Here is an 18,534-nt window from a genome sequence, read left to right as displayed (position 1 = left end):
CTTACATATTACCAAAGTTTGTACACTGCCCCTACTACTACTTCATCTAATGATATCCAGGCCTTTCTCCATGACTTGCCCTTCCCCCAGTTGTCGGATGACATTCAATCTGAATTGGAAGGTCCTATAACTACTGCTGAAATTAAGGAGGCCATTAAGGCTTTGCCCAGAAATAAGACCCCAGGCCTAGATGGCCTGCCCGTGGAATTTTATGCACTGTATGTCGAAAAACTGGTCCCTCACCTCCAGACCCTTTACAACACGGCCCTGGACAAATCTGCCTTACCTCTAACGACCATGCAAGCATTGGTGACTTCTCGCCCTAAGCCTAACAGAGACCCCTGTGATATTACTGGCTATCGCCCACTTTCATTACTGAACACTGAATATAAAATACTCAGTAAATTATTGGCCAACCGACTATTGCCCCATCTTTCTAAACTGGTTCATATAGATCAATGCGGCTCCGTTCCGGGCCGCAGCATCTCACTCAATATTCAGCGGCTCCATTATATTATGGAAGCAGCGGCGGTCACGTCCCCCACGGCGAGATGTATTTCCCTTGATATGCAACAAGTCTTTGACACCCTTTCTTGGCAGTACATGTGGGCAGCCCTGGAACGGTATGGTATTCCCAAAGGCTACCTACAATGGGTGCAGCTACTATACAACGCCCCAACGGCGCGTGCCCGTAATGTCGCACATTTTTTCGCAGCCTTTTCAATAAACAGAGGTACCCGTCAGGGTTGCCCCCTATCGCCTCTGTTATTTGGATTGGCGATGGAACCTCTCCTTCTCCAACTCTGGAAAGAGGCTGTAGATCTCGGGATTCTGCTTAACAACACATCACACATAGTCTCTGCCTACGCTGATGACCTGATCCTCTTTCTCAAAGACCTTAACCTCAATTTGGATCCCATCCCATCCATTTTTAAATGCTTTAAACTAGTTTCCGGCTTAGCAATTAATGCTACCAGGTCTTATGCCTTTTTTATGCGATACCGGGAAAATCCAGATCCTGTTTTATTTGGTGAACTAACACTACAGACAGTGCCTGATACGTTCAAATACCTAGGCATTCAAATCTATAGAACCTCACAAGACCTAATCGACGGCAACATACTGAAGCATGTCTGCCTCATCTATTATATTATTTTGCTAACTTACCTGTCGTGATTCCGTCTTCCATTTTTAGAACTTTGAATGCATTACTGATTGTACTTATTTGGCGTAGTGGCCGTAGAAGAAAAGTGTTGGCAAAATTACAACTGAGACCGGAGGAGGGCGGTCTAGGAGCACCCGATTTTAAGGCGTATTGCCTAGCTAGCCAACTACAATAGCTCTCATACTGGTTAGCGGGTCATCAACTGCAGGAAATAGAATATACTCCCCTACTCTTGCACCAGGGCACTCTGCACAGTATGCTCTTACCCAATGGTAGGATTCCACATATGCTCCCTTCTTTACTCAGCACAGCTCTCCTCTATTGGAAACAAACACTCAAATATACCAAAAAAGCCATTCCAAAGTCCGACAATATACCATTAATGGGAATCCCCACTGCTACTGGGATAGTCACTGCTAAAAGGTTATCCTCATGGATGAACGAGGGGGCCTCGACGGTGGGAGCGTTATTTATTGAGGGCACCCTGACTGACCATGACAATTTTCAACGTGCTCAAGGAGTTCCCTCAACTTTATTCCTCTTACACGCAGCACTTGCTCGTTATATTAAACAACATTGGACCCCTGACGGGTCCGAACCTCCTACACATGCTTTAGCCCATGCGATACACCTAATGGGGGTAGACCGACACCTTATCCTTTGGCTGTACAGGGGTATTAGGACTCATCCCAGTACACCCTTATTCTTACTCCGCACCCGGTGGTCATTGGATTTCAACAGGGAATTTACAGATAAAGAATGGGTCTCGCTATTGGAATTCCCTAAGAAAGTTTCCCGTAATGCTCGTTTTAAATATAACCAATCAATGATCTTACATAGAGCACACCTCACACCGCACCAACTTAAAAATATATACCCGGACGCCCAACTCTCCTGCCCTAGATGTCAGGAGGCGGATGCAAACTTCATTCACATGCTTGGGGCCTGTCCTAGACTTCGTTTCTTTTGGCATGCCGTCACTCATACCATCCGACAAGTTACTAACACTCGTGACTGGTTATCTCCAGAAGCTTGTCTTTTGGGCCTCCATGGACGCCCTAAGAGACAAAAGGTACAGTTGAAGTTTGCCGACTTGACACTACTTATTGCTAAGCGAACGATTACGATGAGGTGGAAATCTGCCTCTCCTCCTACGCCACTGTACTGGCACATGGAATTGATATGATGGGGAGTGGCTGAAAGTACTATACTCCAACAGGAGGAATTCCGGGGTTTGCGTAAGACTCCTATCTCATTAGAATGGGATCAAATGCTGGAAGTCTTCAGAGCATAGATTCCTTTACACCCCTGGCGTCACCAATAGCTGTGACTCACCCCATTACTCCCGCATTTCCCTGAAAGACTTGCCTGTACTTTTTTTTACCACTGTCAGCTTTATAATTATAGTGTACAAGTACACGATTTTTGTACCCGCCTAGGTTGTCATTAAACGTCTTTATGCACTATTATGTATCATACGCTTTATGTGCACAAGGGATAGTTCCATAGGAGTCTGGGATATCATTCAGTATGTATGAACCAGAGAACAAGGGGGGTAGGGGAGTTGGTTATTTTTATATTTCTTATTTAATTTAGACTAGATTTGAGGTGACAATGTACAGTCTATCCTTGCTTATGCCACGACTGTTACCTACATCATATGCTATTATCATGTGCTTATCCTACATTGCCTTAGTTCTGTGCTGACCGGTTCACTGCTTCTTTTTAATTCCTGTGAAACTGTATAGGTATATTTTATATGAACATGATGTTTTGCCTTTTACTGCTCTCATGTGTGATGCACAGTTACTATTGACACTGATAATTGCCGTTTGTGCGTCATCCTGTATCGCAAAATCAATAAAATTATGTTTAAAAAATACAAACAGCCTCTGCCTTCGTGCTGGGGCACACACTCACAAGTTTGTCCCCCCAACAATGAGCCAGGTTTTTTTTCTCCTTATGATATGAAAAAGTACAATGTCTAGCTCCATTCTGGAGCACACGCATGTGCAATAGCAAAGAACCAAGCACTGTTTGGATTTTCTCCCACGCCAAAAGAATCCAAGTTTCTGGTTCCTTGCTGCAGGGCACAAACATCTCTGTCTTAGCAAGGTACAAGAGGCACTTTAGTTTTTTCTTAGCATAAAATAAATCCAAATCGCCATTGGCTCCTTGATGGAGCACAGGCACATGTTTGTCTCCCAGCCAGGTGCCAGGCTAAGAAGAATTCAAAACCTGGCCTACACAGGCATTGAATCAGGCAGATGCATTTCTTAGTATTGCAGTTAGTATGGCTCTTGAGCTGCCATTTTGTGAGTAGTCCATGGTCAATGGTCGTGTGTCCGTTTTTTGGTAAGTCATCTTGGTATGTCATCTTACCAGTATAGTCTATGTGCTTATGGGTGAATGAATATACACACACACACACACACACACGCTTATGCATGCTACTACAACTTTACTGGGTGTCATGTGTATATATGTATACACATGCATGCATATCAGTACATACGTGTGAGTATTTCTCTATACATGCATAGGTTCATTTCAGTTATTTCTTGAAAACAAAATCAATCCCCTTCAGTCTTTGTCCCATTCCTCCTCTCTGACTCATCCCAAACTTTTCGGACCGCTATGAAATCCCAGACATTGTTTACCAATCTTCTTCCTCATTTTATCTAAATCACCCAACAAATAGGCGCCCATGTCCACTATTCCCAATAACAATTCACAGCTTCCCTTTTCTAATCCACTTCCATCATTCTATCCTTACTCAAAACACTACTATACACGAGACCTCCAGAGCACAGATTTACCACATTTACCGCAACTAATCTACAAGGAAAAAAGGAAGCACATACTACTAAACTATTTCCAATTTAATTCTAATTTTCCGGAGTAGCATGCTACTCGAAGCAAAGGACTAGTCAGGGGTAGTAGTGCAATTTACTTTAATGCGAGTTGATAAAATGAGGCTGTAAAAATCAGAAACCAGGACCGATACCAGGTTTTCTGGTTTCACATTTTGCAATTCAGCTACCAGAGAAGTATCTCTTTCCCTCTCATGTTTTATATTAGAAGTTACTGCTTTACTGCTTTTATTTTAATTCTTGGTGAATCAGAATTGAACGTTGATGGCAGATGAAAGTCACGTGAAGGGTCAGTTTGTTGTCCACATCATTCACCTGCTTCACGTCCCCCTATGGCCACCTTTCTCCCTCTGCTGGCAGAGGTGCGACCATTGGGCATGCTATAGACATAGATTTGCTGGCCCTGGGGTAATGTTTGCGAGTACCCATGATCTAGACCATCCGTTTTCATGATCAATGAGAAGAGAGCAAATTTCACAGTGACACCACTGGATTTATTCTTGAACTCTAATCTGGGTTTGATACCCTGTACCACCCCTCACTTTCATATATATTTAGAGAAGGCTAAATCAGGCATTGAACATGTGTGTAAACATAAAGTCTGATGATTTAACTTGATAAAACACAATCAAACTTTTCATATCAAGTACCACAAATCTTTGGCCATGGAGAATGTTCCTAGTCTGGAGCAACCTTCTTCAATGGCGCTAACTGGCACAAAGCAATGTAGGTGATTGTCCTGACCTTTCACCCTTTCAATTTACCTGCGGTAGCTCCCTGTTGATGCCAAACTGGGCACAGGAGGCTATGCATGTAGTAAGAAATAAGTAAGTACTGATAAGGAGGAACCAGGTAACCCATGTTTAGAAGAGTCTAAAAAGAAGTTGGCACATCTGAATTCCCCTAACCACTCTAATACTGTTCATATTAAATGAAAAAGTTCCAAACACAGAGATCAAAGTTTTAAGATTGAGATTTAAATTAAGATTGATAGTGTGAGTAGAGGAGGTCATATCTCAAATAATTTACAATTCATCTATGTGAAAGTGGGTAAAATACCAGGTTCAGGATGAAATTATTCTTGAGCAGGAGGCCATCTTACAGGGACCTCATGCTGTCACCAAGCTTCTTATTCTCTTTCCATACATCTTGATACATTTAATTTCACCACAACACAGTAAATATTATAGAAATTCTCCTTACCTCATCCTTTTCAAAGTCTTCATCAATTTCAAACACATGATTAGGAATCTTGTCGGGTCTAAGCGATTTACTGAAAACACAACAATTATTTTATGACTCACTGTTTAATGATGAGAAGTGTGTAAAAAAGCTGACATATTTTGTTTAAAACCATAAATGGTACAATATTTCACACTTACATACATTATGACATAGGGCCTAATTTATGCTTTCGCAGACAGATAAAGTACAGTCACCATTCCGGAGTTCTCCTCCATGGCGGGGGTACTCCGTCTGTCAAATTTAGAGATGTCTTCCAGCCCAGTGGACATATCCTTTACTTGCAGGAACCCCTGTCACGGCAGTTCCTGAAAATGCATTGAAGGTTTGACGGACATTTCCGTCAACATGAAGGAACCATACGTCAAACTTTCAATATGTTTTTGTTTTTAAAAACAGAATCCCAAAACACCATTTTTTTAACAAAAATTTAAAAAGCAATGATCTCCTCAACCTGGGAGTTTTCTCCCTTGGCATGGGAGTCATTTTACAGTTTTCACTGCCCCTTACCACCAGGCCATCTGTTTGCCCACTCTAAACTGGGCATGGAAACATATATATATAACGGTTAAACCACGCCGGGTAAAACACGGGCACAGACTCCAATGCAGATGCAGAAGGATTACTTTATTGCAACATCATGTCAGGATAAATATCACCTAAAGGCCTGAAGAAGCGAGTCACTTGTGGAACACTTGTTGGCTTGGCTGTCGATTGTTTGTGTATAACTGAAGAAATTTGAAAAATACCAATGTGAAGAACGTTTTGAAAATAAAGACTTTACAAGGATCTTCTTGTGGACATTTCATTTTTTCTCAGGCCATGAACCAAAAAAAACCTATTGGTAAATGACTACTTGGTGATAGGATGATAAGAATAGTGCTTAATTTGTAAATAAATCAGTGCCAGTGCCCTCGTAAGGAGGCTACCGCAGCTTGCACCACCCATTGCCCATGCTAGCGACACCAACGATAGCACCAACTCAACTACTAACCATCATACACCTACAAGTTTGACATTTTACACTAATCCTGGCCCCCAGAGCAATAAGAATGGCTTGGGTGACAAGTATTAAACATTTTTAATGTATATTGAAGTAATAAACTACTGCTGATCTCTAAATTAGTCAAACAGCGCCACCCGGTGGCAAACTGTTTTAAGTGCCGGTGTAGATAATAAAGTGCTGAGCACCGGAAAACACTGACTCAAATTCAGCATTGGATAAAATGACAATTGTCAGTAGATTATGAGAGTACTCAATTAACACAGTGCCAATGCAATGCAAAATGTTTTTTCATGGCACTGGAAAGCTTTCCTACTGGACTCAGAAAAGGTATTTCCTACTGCGGCCAAGAATGGCACTTGGAATCCATACTCCACTCCCACTCATATCTTCTGCCTTTTTTCCATCGCGCTTTAACTACCTGTTTCTCTCTCCTCCTCTCTGCTTTTCTGAAATTGTGGTACGTGATTTGAGTTATCTTTTTAGAAACCTCTGAGACAGAACTGCTGTATAAATATCTGAAGTCCTTTGAGCCCTCCTGGGAACAGACAGGATATTGAAAGAAGGCACACAATTTTATCACGAGTTCCTCTACCATTTACAACAAGTTAATTATTTTAGAGATTAAAACATAGAAACTCTCTAATAGACAGAACTGGTCCGAGTGCAATCTGGTCTCCCTAATCGGCGCAATTTCATTAAAAAATACAATAAATTGTTTAATTATATGAGCGCAGATAATCTGCAAAACAACAGTACTGCTCTGACCTTTAGAATGCTTATCAGGCACAGAAATATTTTCAGCAGTTATGAGCTCAGCAATTATTCACAATACAAGTAGAAAAAAAGAATTTTGTTGGAACATGTTAGCTGCTCTGCGTATAAGGAGTGTCGGTCTATTTGTTCCCAACACAAACATACTTCTAGCGGTATCTTCACTTTATTTAAAACCTGTCTATACATACTTACCCCCATAACAAGGACACCAAATCGTCATACAATATAAACATGTATTTCACAACTTGATTAGAAATAGCATGCAAAATTCCTGTTCACTACTATATAGTTATTGTGAATGGTTAAACTGCGTTATAGGAAATTAAGTTTGTTACTTTTGCATAGAGAGCCTAGTCTTGTAAGATGAGGTCTTTTGAGGGCACTAACATTCCTCTCACATTGTCAATACGTTTTTGAAACATACAGTAAGCATACTTGCCACCATAAAAAAAAAACACTGCATAATACAAAAACATAAACCGAATTAGCACTGACAGCGGACATTTGGTGCTGGACAGTCAATCAGAATGCTCATTTTGGTGGCTATATTTTATGTTACCGTGGCTAAACCCATATGTAGCTTTTTTTTTTAACGTCAGAAAATGTTTATCCAAATTTTATGCAGACAGAAAAAAACAGGTAAGAAAGTACAGATAAAGCATTCTACATAAAAGGTGAGACCGAAAAGCTGTGTGAAAAACAACAGTATATCTCATAGCCAATGTGTTACATATTTGTGGAGAGGAGGTGTGAGTGTATTGGTGTGAGGTTCGGTTGGCTAATGTTTGCGTGGTAAGAAGGTGAGATTGTTTACTAGGCGAAGACTGTATGGTATCTCCCGTCTCAGTGGCGGCTGGTGACATTTGAAAGTGGTGAGCCTGAACAACCCATGGGGGGGTTCGGGGTGGTTCTCCCCCTGGGAAAAATTTGAAAAAAGAATGAACAAATGGTGCATTTTAAAGCAAATTTGAGGAAGCAAGAAGGTTAATAAAGCAATATGATTTAATTATTTACTATTTTAAAAATTGCCAAGTTTTATGAGCTATAGAGGACAATCTTTGCTTATGCTGATGTTATCATTTACCCATTTTAACTTTTGAACACACTGATACACTTGCAATGGTTTTAACTATACAATAAATACATTCATTGACTGTGTAGTGCTGTACATCAATATGATGACACTATTTCCTTAAATTAATTTTCTGTTTTCATGCAAGAAACGCCTTTTAAAATAAAAGTGCAGAACGTAAGAATGTATTTCAAGTAGTACTCTGTGTAAAAAATGCCTGCATTTAACAGCAAAGGCTTCCCATGTTATCGTTTCCCAAAATTCTCAGTAGAAAAGCCATCCCACGTCATCAACAGAGGCTCCCAAGTTATCAGGTATGAGCAGATTAACAAACTCTGATAAACGGAAGTGGCTAGGGAGTTCATGCAGTGGATTCACCTGCACTAATGGACTCCGTGGATCTGCACAATCAAAGAAACTGTGGTGCTAAGAGTGGTTTAAAGCAACACACAACATTTATATCAGCATATCAAAGAACATCTGTAGCGTGCTGTGCGGAGAAAGAATAGTGGAACATTTATTAAGGGTTGTACAACAGCCAAGATGTCATGCGGCACTCCCTCGTGACGCAGTAATGTGAAACTTCCCCACACGCCATTGAGCACTGTGACAACTTTTCATGGGCACAATAGGATATCACATGTTTTGGCTGACAAAAATCACCTCTTTATAGGTAAATGTGCTGGGGTTACTCTTTCGTATGACTGAAGGAAATGGAATTTGTAGAACAAAAGGCGAGTTTCTGAAGATGAAGTTTGTCTTATGTATTCCGATTGGTCACTCACTGCCTTAAAATTTGCCATCAGTAAACTTAAAAAAATCAGTTTACAGCCTTATATGATGTGATTTATCACCATATCACGTCTAGAGTGAGTGCTTCTGAACTTTAAGAGCAGCAAATGCACAGATTTTCACAGTGCTGCAGATAGAAACATTTAACCATAAAGCATCATATCCAATCAACGGTTTCAAATGAAAATCTCAATTATAGCCATCTGGGGATTTCAAGAGAAGCTTTTTTTATAAATGAGACTCTTCGAAAAGCTGCTGATTGATATCAATACAGTGAAATCCCGAAATATGTGAATATGAATGGAATGCCACCAGAAAAGACAAGCCTCACTCAGGGCCTCATGTAGGTAAATACATTTTACCGGTTCTAAAATACCGAGCCGTACCGAATCGGTAAATAAGAATCGGTAAGTTACATGTAGGTAAAAATTCGGTAACAGTTACCGAATCGGTAACATTCGGTAATTAAGAATCGGAAATGACCGAATCGGTAAATACCGAGGTGGTATATACCGAATCGGAAAATACCGAGGTGGTATATACCGACTCGGAAAATACCGAGGTGGTATATACCGACTCGGAAAATACCGAGGTGGTATATACCGAATCGGAAAATACCGAATCGGCATGTACGGATTCGGTAAAGAAAATCACATGACTTGACGAAACAGCTAATCAAGTGCAACGACAGCCCACCCAACAAGGAACAGGCCACACCCAGGCAGGTGTACAAAATTAGCCGAAGTGGCCACACCCAGGCAGGTGTACATAATCAGCCGACCCTGGAGAGGCTTGGAGTGCAGAGGAGAGGCAAGGAGCCGTTGCATGTGCGAGCGGGTAAACGAACAGCATGTCCAGCCAGAGAACACAGAAAGACGGAGGGGAAAGGAGGAGGAAGCTGAAATTTAGCCCCAAGGAACTCCAGGTGCTGGTGGAGGAGGTGGTGAAGCAGCACCACAAGCTGTTCGGAAGGCAATCCCTGCAAGTGCCTGAGGTGGAAAAGCGCAACATATGGCTGGCCATCCAGGCGCAGGTCAATGCTGTGGGAGTGACCCACAGGGATATTGAGGTACTCAAAAAGCGCTGGTATGACCTCCGGATTGTAACCAAGAGGAAGATGGGCGACATCCAGAAGGAGGCCAGCCAGACCGGAGGTGGAACCAACAGGGCACCTGCCCTCACCGAACTGGAGGAGCTGGTGGCGGCCACAATCGAGCAAGAGAGCGTCGTGGGACTTGGGGACGCCGACAGCTCTGCCAGAGCCGCAACACACCAAGGTAAGACGAAAGCACAGCAATGTAGCCCCCCCAACCCCTATCCCACATCCCCCAATTGTGAATCGAGAATCACACTGCAGTCCACACGTGTCAGTGCAGACAGGCAATGCATTCCGGGAGATGTAGTCAGGGCAACACTAACCATGACGTAAATGTTACAGGGCAACAAGGCATGTCACGCACTCGAGGCACAAGGAGACAGGGGACATATTGGAATGTGAAATGATTTATTGTGACGCATGCAATGCAGCCCTTCGGGGACACTGAGCCAATGTTGTATTTCTGTCCACAGATGTGACACCATGCAGGACAGGGCATGCTGCAGGAGAGACGGCACACCGGCCACATATATCGCCGCAAGCCAGCACATGTTCAGACCAGGGAGCAGGCCCACTGGCAGCCGCACCACCTACACAGCCAGCCTCGCCGCACACAGAGCCAGCATCACCTCACCCAGAGCCAGCATCACCACCACCAGAGCCAGCATCGCCACTCATGTTCGAATCACCAGCCACATCCCCGCTTGCAGGCGTGAGAATGAGGAGGCGTCCAGCAGCCAGGCTACGAGCCTTAGACACCTCGTCAGACGACAGCATGGGACCAGAAGACCGCACCGGGCCCCAGGAAGGGAGCCATGCCACTGTGCCCCACACCTCACAGGCAGCACAGACGGAAGCAAGAGGGCGCCGCAGGTCGCGTGTCCAGAGTCCACCAGCACCCACTGACGGCCATGGTGTCTTCTTGGGGCTCGAGGGCCAAATGTTAAAGCAACAGCGCCTGCAATCAAAGGCAGTCATGTCAGTCCAGAGGCACATGCGGGTGATGACGACAACATTAGTCAACATGGACACTAACATTAGCGGCATGGCTGCGGGCATTCGGGACATGTCCCAGTCTATCCAGCAGTTGTGCAGCAAACTAGATGCTGACATCGAAGCACGGCGCCGGGAACGCCAGAGAAGGGACACCACCAGCAGGGCACTCAACCGTCTGGCAACTGCGACTTCTCTACTGTGCCGGCGCTCTGTGACGATGCAGGAGGGCCTCACACAGTGCTGCAGCGACCTGTCTCGGGGGATGGTGCAGGTGACAAGTGCACTAGGGGTGCTATTGCCTAGTCAGGCGTCGACAACTGCTGCAGGGGATGCTGCGGAGAGCATCGACACCAGCAGCAGCATCACACCCCCCGTCCCAGAAGCACGCAGGAGCAGCAGGCGGCTTGGGGTTGGCTCTAGTGAGGATGCACAGGCCGTGCAACCCACCACTGCAGCGCGTATGCGCAAACATTGATGTTGCCCTGCTTTGCCACTTCCCATTGGGTGACGTAACCCTGGACATACTACTTGTATAGATGGTATATTGCCAGATTGGCCTGTTCATGTGTTCATGGCGTGGTGCCACATTAAAACTACGTCATGACTTCTCACAACTCGCTGTGTCCCCTTACTTACTCAGAAATAGTTGGCTGTGATCTCTGCCCGTCTCTCTCTCCCATCGATTGCAGTTGGCACTCTAGCTGCGTTGCCCTCTGGCTGGCCTGACTCATCCTCGTTGTCCTCATGATATGTTAGTTCCACATCTGTCCCTTTTTTCGTGGCAAGGTTGTGCAGCATTGCACAAGTGGCAATAATCTTGCAGCAGGTGATGGGTTTGTACTGGCGTGCGCCTCCGCTCTTGTGCAGGCAGCGGAACCTGCTCTTCAGTAGTCCAAACGTGCGCTCCACCACATTGCGTGTTGTTTTGTGTGCCACGTTGTATCGTCTCTCACTCTGGGTTGCTGGGTGTAGGTAGGGAGTGAGGATGAATGACCGGCATGCATATGCACTGTCGCCTGGATGAGTGAAAGGGAACCATCAGTAACATGCCTCATGACACTATGATTTGCAGGTTTCAAGGGGCGTCACTGTTACTTACCTAGCAGGTATCCCTCTCCAAATTCTCCGGCACTCAGTCGTGTGTATATCCCACTATTCTGGAAGATGTAAGAGTCGTGGGTGCTCCCAGGAAACTTTGCAACAATATCTGTGATGATGTTCCCTGCATCACAGATCACCTGCACATTGATGGAGTGGGTGGACTTCCTGTTCCTGTAGATGTGCTCTGTATCAGCTGGTGGACAGATTGGGATGTGTGTACCATCAATACAGCCGATGACATGGGGGAACTGTGCCATGTGATAAAAGTCTGTTTTTGTTTTCTGCAGTGCAGCCTGTGTGTTGGGGAAGCTGATGTAGTGGTGCATTCTCTGCATCATGGCATCCAGAAACTTCCTGAAGAAACGTGACAGGCAACTCTGGGATACCCCACCCACCGCAGCTATCACCACCTGATAACTGCCGGATGCCAGCAGTTGTAGGCTGCAGAGCACCTGCACATGTGGGGGTATGGCGTGCGCCCTTCTTATTGGCTGGTCCAGGCGTGGGTGTAGGTTCCTGATTAAGTCCATGATGGTTTCGGGGTCTAGCCTGTACCTCTCATGTATCTCTGCATCAGTCAGCTGGAATAGTGTGATGCGCTGTCTGTAGATTTGTTCCTCCCGTCGCCACACCCTCAGTCCTGCTGCCTGTAGACGTAGGCGCCTTGCAATGACGTACATAGCGGCCATGTTGTCCACGCTGTAGCATTTTGGGTTTGCATTTATCCATTGTTGATGGTTACCACCTGCTTTTCATCCGTGTTAATTACCGACTCTTATTTAACGAATTTACAGGATTTCTTAATTACCGAGTGCTCCTACATGTCATTTTAAAATTTTACCACTTCATATTTACCACTTCATGTTTACCGATTCGTTAATTTTGTATTCGGTAAATTTGAATCGGTATTTTAGAATTCGGAATATATGAATCGGTATTTACCGCCTCATATTTACCGAAAAGTGGTTTTTGGACTCCTACATCTCACTTGTCTGAATACCGGTCGGTAACGGCATATTTACCGAAAATCGGCCGTTACCGACCGGTATTTGGCTACCTACATGAGGCCCTCAGTGCTGAACTGAAGCGACTCAACAGGGAGCATAATTCACAAAACAAGATCCACATTTCGAATATATCCTACGCCGATTTGGGGCCCCAATACATAGTAAGGGTGGAAGTAAGGGAAACTAATGAAAGAGGAGCTACTACAGTAAAAGTGCACGCAAAAAGCAGGCACAAGCAGAATCCAGGGTATTTATTTTGAGCAAACAAACTTCAAGTATTGGCATCAACTTTCCATTTAAGGAAGCAAACAAGAATTTACAAAGGAGTGTGGCATTATGCATGGCCTGGAGTCAAGGGATGTGAGCGTGTCTTTCTGATGCATATCCTTGTTGGTCAACTTTGCTACGGAACAATAAATAAACCCTTCTGACTGCAAGCAGCCCCGGGTGTTAGACAGAAGTTTCTGGAACAGACTCCAGCGTGCATCTTGCCAAAACATCTCCATTCTAATCCAAAATAGTCCTTTCAGATAACAGAGGGAAGTATTTACATAGGCCAAGAAATGATATATTATGACGAGTTCTGCACAGCCCCCATCAAGATCGAGGTTGATGTACAACAAGAATGAAAGCTGTGCAGAAAGCTGTGCGGGGTAGAGTCATCTCCGTTTCAGGCAGCCAGGCTGTGCACATAAGGCAGTCTTTGGGTCCGATGTAAGCCCTGCATATCGAGCGAGCGCTTTGATCAAGCCATGGTTCCCGGTTCCAGACCCCGAGCCCAGAGAGGTGCTTTAGAGCATCTGACCACTCTCACATGGAGCGTCCATCATAAGCACCTACACAACACCTGGTCCACCACCTGAATAAATATATGCCCAACAACAGTTATATTCTGCAAGGAACACAGTGAGACTGCCCTGAAGGCCTAACAGTACTGAGGAGGAAGACGTAAAGTTCCACAGAACATTGGGCAGGTCACCTTCCAGAAGGGGGAAGTAACCACAGCACATACATCTATATTTACAGTTGTCCAGCCTGTGGTTCTCGCACACCCTGTCAAGGGACGGTCTGGAAACACCCTGTGATGCCCTACAACTGCCTGAACATGAGCACCGTTTCCTCAGCCGCGGTCTCCAGTTGAGCCTGAGAGTACCACGGATAATGTTAATGTATAGCATTCGAGGCCCGAGGGCCTGTATGTTTCCTTTATTTCCTACCCATTAAAGTAAAGCAAGGATTTCCTGCAGAGGGTTTGCAGTGAACAGAGCGCGCAGCAGAACTGCCCCTGACCCCATAAGGAAAACAGTAAGAGATGAAGTGCGCACGCCCCTGATGCAGTCGGCGCCTCACAATACTCGCGGGGGGCTAGAGGGTCACGCGGGGTTACCACATTGCGAGACGTTAAAATAAAAATTAAATAAAAACAAAACTTACCTGACCGGGTCCCGCACGCGCCGTCTCTGCTCATGGGCCTCTGCTGCTCCGGAATAGGAACAGGCATGCTCCCTTCGGTCCTGTAAGCCAATCACAGCGCTGCAATGGCAGCGCTGTGATTGGATGGGGAGTCCTGGACGGCGCCCAGCTGGACACCAGTAGGGTCGCCATTTTCTCTATGTAGGCTGCATGCAGCCTACATATGAGAAAATGTAGAGTGAGCATGACGGCTTTGGTTGGCCCTCCACTCAGAGTGGTGCAAGCCACTCCTCCCAGATCCGCCCACCCGTCCGCCCCTAACCAAGCATACCCTCCCATCAGCCCACAACCAGGCATACCCCTGCTTTCTCGCAGCGAGAGCAGCAGAAAATAAAATGGTATTTAAAATACTATTTTATTTTCTGCTTCTCGCACTGCGAGAAAGCAGTGGGGCAGCGCTCCTACGCCCCAATGGAGCGACCGCCGCTGCTCAGTGGGCGTGGCAATCAGGGTCTAGCTTTCATCTTGGATGTTGGCTGTTACCGAATGCAATGGTTTTATCTCTCTGAATCTATCCACCAGGGCCTGGCAGTTCATCACACCTTCCACTGCCTAGTACCGCCTGCCAGGCCTGGGAAGACTGCGAGGAAGTGTTGGTCATCATCGGTGGAAGATTACGTGCCGCGTGCCATCTAGTTTCAGCATCACAGACACACCCTACCTATATCAGAAATACTGGGTTCTTTGTTGGACAGTGGGTTATCTATCATATTTAACTGAGGCCAGTCCATTGTGCTAAGTTATACCTGATATTCCAATTCACATATTTTCCAAATATTATCATAATTTGCCCCTGTCTTGTATAAAATACAAAACAATGAAAGAGCTTTTCTAAAAGCTGGTCTCAGTTTCTATTGTCAAAAAGCCCAATCCAATTTGTTCCAAAAGTCCCTAAACTGGAAGTACTTTAGGAAAGTCTCCAGAACACATGCTGAATATCAGCAAATCATGTACATTTCTTACAAATATTTTCCCAAATTGCTGTCCCCTCCCCAGTTCCTATCTGTTATGTGTTGGATGCGATAAACTGGAGTGTGGAGGGCAGATCAGTGAAATTTTGAAATATAATATTTAAAAAAATTCTGGGTACATGTTTGAAGTAAAGCGAATAAACTGCATCATGGTAATAATGCACTTAGAGAGAAGTAGTTCATTCTTCTCTTTTTCCATAAAAGAATGTCAATGATTTTCTTGGATTCACATTTGCACTATTTATATGGTACTGGCCTCAACTGAAACACATTCTAAACACATAATCAATTTTCCCTTTTCTCTACAGAAAACTAATTTACTAGAACAGAGAAGGAACGTGGGTAGCATTCACTGACAAAGGTATTTGTTTATTACAATATAGCAAGCTCCAAATATTCGATGTTACTCACCCAGGCAGCATTCGAAAATCCCCAGAATATTCTTCATATTTATAATTTACAACCTTCCAGTCTGAGTTGTAAGATTTAATGCACTACAACAAGAATTAACAATTGGATTAATGAATTTCAATTAATGATTTACAATAAGAAATTGATTTACAGATTTACAAGTCGTTCACTGGAATATGACACCAATTCTCGGACACTTTAACAGCTAAGTGTGTTACATTAAACATGACTGTTACATCCTCTGGTTTTGATGCAACAAAAAAGCACTCAGAATTCCTAAAAGCGCAGGGGAAAAAATCAGAATTTGCACCCGTTGGATAACTCATCAATTAGAGGTGAGTTCTGATTTTTGAAGCATTCACAAAGAATACGAGTGCGCCGGTAAATGTATCATACAAATTCATTTCTTGAAGAACTCCAGTGTGTAAAATATGCACTTATAGAATTTGTGCCAGAAGGAAAATTCTGCGTGTGTACATGTGACATAAATGTGCTCTGCCACAAGTAACTTTGTCACCGATTTCAGTGTAAGGGGTGTTCCCACAAAAGTTTTACCACTGAAAGGCTCTAAATCTAAGCTTAGACGGGCACATTTACAGAGCTGTAAGCTACCTGCAAGTACCCGCAATCATTTGGGTTTGTGGCTGATCTCCTGATTTAGGAAGGTGTCCCAACATTCAAGTCATTGATAGGGCTATTAGGTGGTCTCCAAGGCTCTGCCCTAGCCTCCATGATCTTCAACGCGTACATGGAGCGCTGCAGTGTACTCCCAGTCCATCTCAATATCTCCCATCACCAAGTTATTGAATCATTGAGATCCTCTCTCCATTTCAATTAAACCCAATCAAAACGGAATTCATTCTAATTAACAGTGGAAAAATGCATCAGCTGATTTAAATCCTGAATAACAATACTACTTCTTGATGGGTTCTCTCCTTCCCATTCACAAGCAAAATCTCTAGGCTTTACCAAGTCCCCTCTTCTCCTCCTCAAGCAGCATGTCAACAGAAAAGCCCTTACAGCCTGGTTTTAATCCTACTCCTCACGATTAAATAAAGTATTGCACATGTTGTAGAAGCCCTGTTTTACATCCATATGGATGGTTTAATGCCTGTCAAGCCAGCCTCCAGACTCCACTATGTTTACTCTCAAAGCTGCCTTCCATGCAGCAGCTTGTCTAATTACCAATAAATGCAAATCCTATCATTTTGTTAATATTGATGTTGATGTACGCAATGATACATGTATGCATAAAAACGAAATCGAATCACTGTTGTCAAAACCACCCAATATGACCTCTCCATCGACCCCGAGTCAGAAATACATGGTCAGGCAGGCCCTGTGACCTAAGCCTGAGGCAACTGATTGACAGATTACAGGAGGAGTGACCAGCCTCGGTCCCTGCAGGTAACAGCAGTGGGGCGGTGGGGGGATTTTGAGGGACGATGCTGAGGTAAAATTAAATAAATAATTAGTTTACCCTCGGAATCGTCCCTGGAAATCCCCCCTAACCCGGCCCCACTGCCCCACCGCTGTTACCTGCACAGATCGCGGCTGGGAGTGACACATAACCAGCAAAACAAATGCGTGAACAGGGAAAAAACTGATTAATCTAACAGATAGGCAGCGAGACCACAATGGTCCCGGTATATTGGCCCCCAATAGAGCGCATATGGCTGGAGGGGCGTACATTCCCAAAACACCATAAAGTTAGAAGCCACATGAAGTTAGGAGCACTCAGCCAATCAGGCCACATCACACACGCAGTGATCACATGCTCCCCATGCTGGAAATCGGGACACGTTACCCACTGACCCTCATTGTCTCCATGCAAAGTTGAGACCCTCCTGCATTTGTTATCAGGTAAGAGTAATTTATGACTCCACGACTATGTCCTCATTCCTCTTCCTATAAAAGGATCAATGAATTGTTTTAGCATGCTCCAAGAAGTGTATATAATGGCGCTCAAATCAATTGTACTTTGAGTCAGTCCTCAGACCTGTTTCTTTAAGCTGTACTCCCGGATGTAGTGTTTAATTGAATCAACTGCTCCTGTTTTGCCAAATGCTTCTTGTATTTGTTTTATCGAGTTAAATTCATATTCAAGCAACAATTTCTCCCCTTTGCCCCATTACCGATGAGTCACTCGCTACCTTTTCCGCTCGTATCCACTTTAAAAGAATCTGCATCATTCACAATGAACACACATTCACACACTACCTGAAAACCTCACTCTGGCCTTTTGTTCACATGACAGGCAATCATATGACTGCCAAAAATAAGCTAATCAGAAACCAAAAAATAAATTCAGTTATCTTTGACTGAGGTCATGTTTTTATATTTACAGGGTCAAAGGAAACACTGATTGTAAACTGGGAGTGCACAGGTCAAATGAAGAGACTTTTTCATAAAGGCATTTTCGTGTACTACCCTTAAATGCCTTCGAGTCTTGGCCCCAAAACATAAAAAATGGGAATAAAAGGGCAATATTTGTATATATTCAGTACAAGTAGAAAGGACTAAGCCCTATTTGCATATTTACTAATAGAGAGTTT

General features: G+C 44.1%; 1 protein-coding gene across 3 annotated transcripts in view; it reads right to left on the bottom strand.

The window, feature by feature from the left end:
• The window catches only part of DOCK11 (dedicator of cytokinesis 11), a 1,169,031-nt gene that overhangs the window by 1,002,578 nt on the left and 147,919 nt on the right, over positions 1-18,534 (bottom strand). For all 3 annotated transcript variants that reach the window (XM_085607886.1, XM_085607887.1, XM_085607888.1), the window contains 2 exons: positions 15,980-16,062; positions 5,242-5,311 (listed from right to left, as the gene is read on the bottom strand). In XM_085607886.1, coding sequence (XP_085464012.1) covers positions 5,242-5,311; positions 15,980-16,062 — 153 coding nt within the window. The remainder of the gene's footprint in view (positions 1-5,241; positions 5,312-15,979; positions 16,063-18,534) is intronic.

The sequence above is a fragment of the Triturus cristatus genome, chromosome 5_2, assembly GCF_964204655.1.
Source record: "Triturus cristatus chromosome 5_2, aTriCri1.1, whole genome shotgun sequence".
Taxonomy (NCBI): domain Eukaryota; kingdom Metazoa; phylum Chordata; class Amphibia; order Caudata; family Salamandridae; genus Triturus; species Triturus cristatus.
The sequence above is the reverse complement of the archived record's forward strand: the minus strand, read 5'-3'. Positions and strand labels throughout refer to the sequence as shown.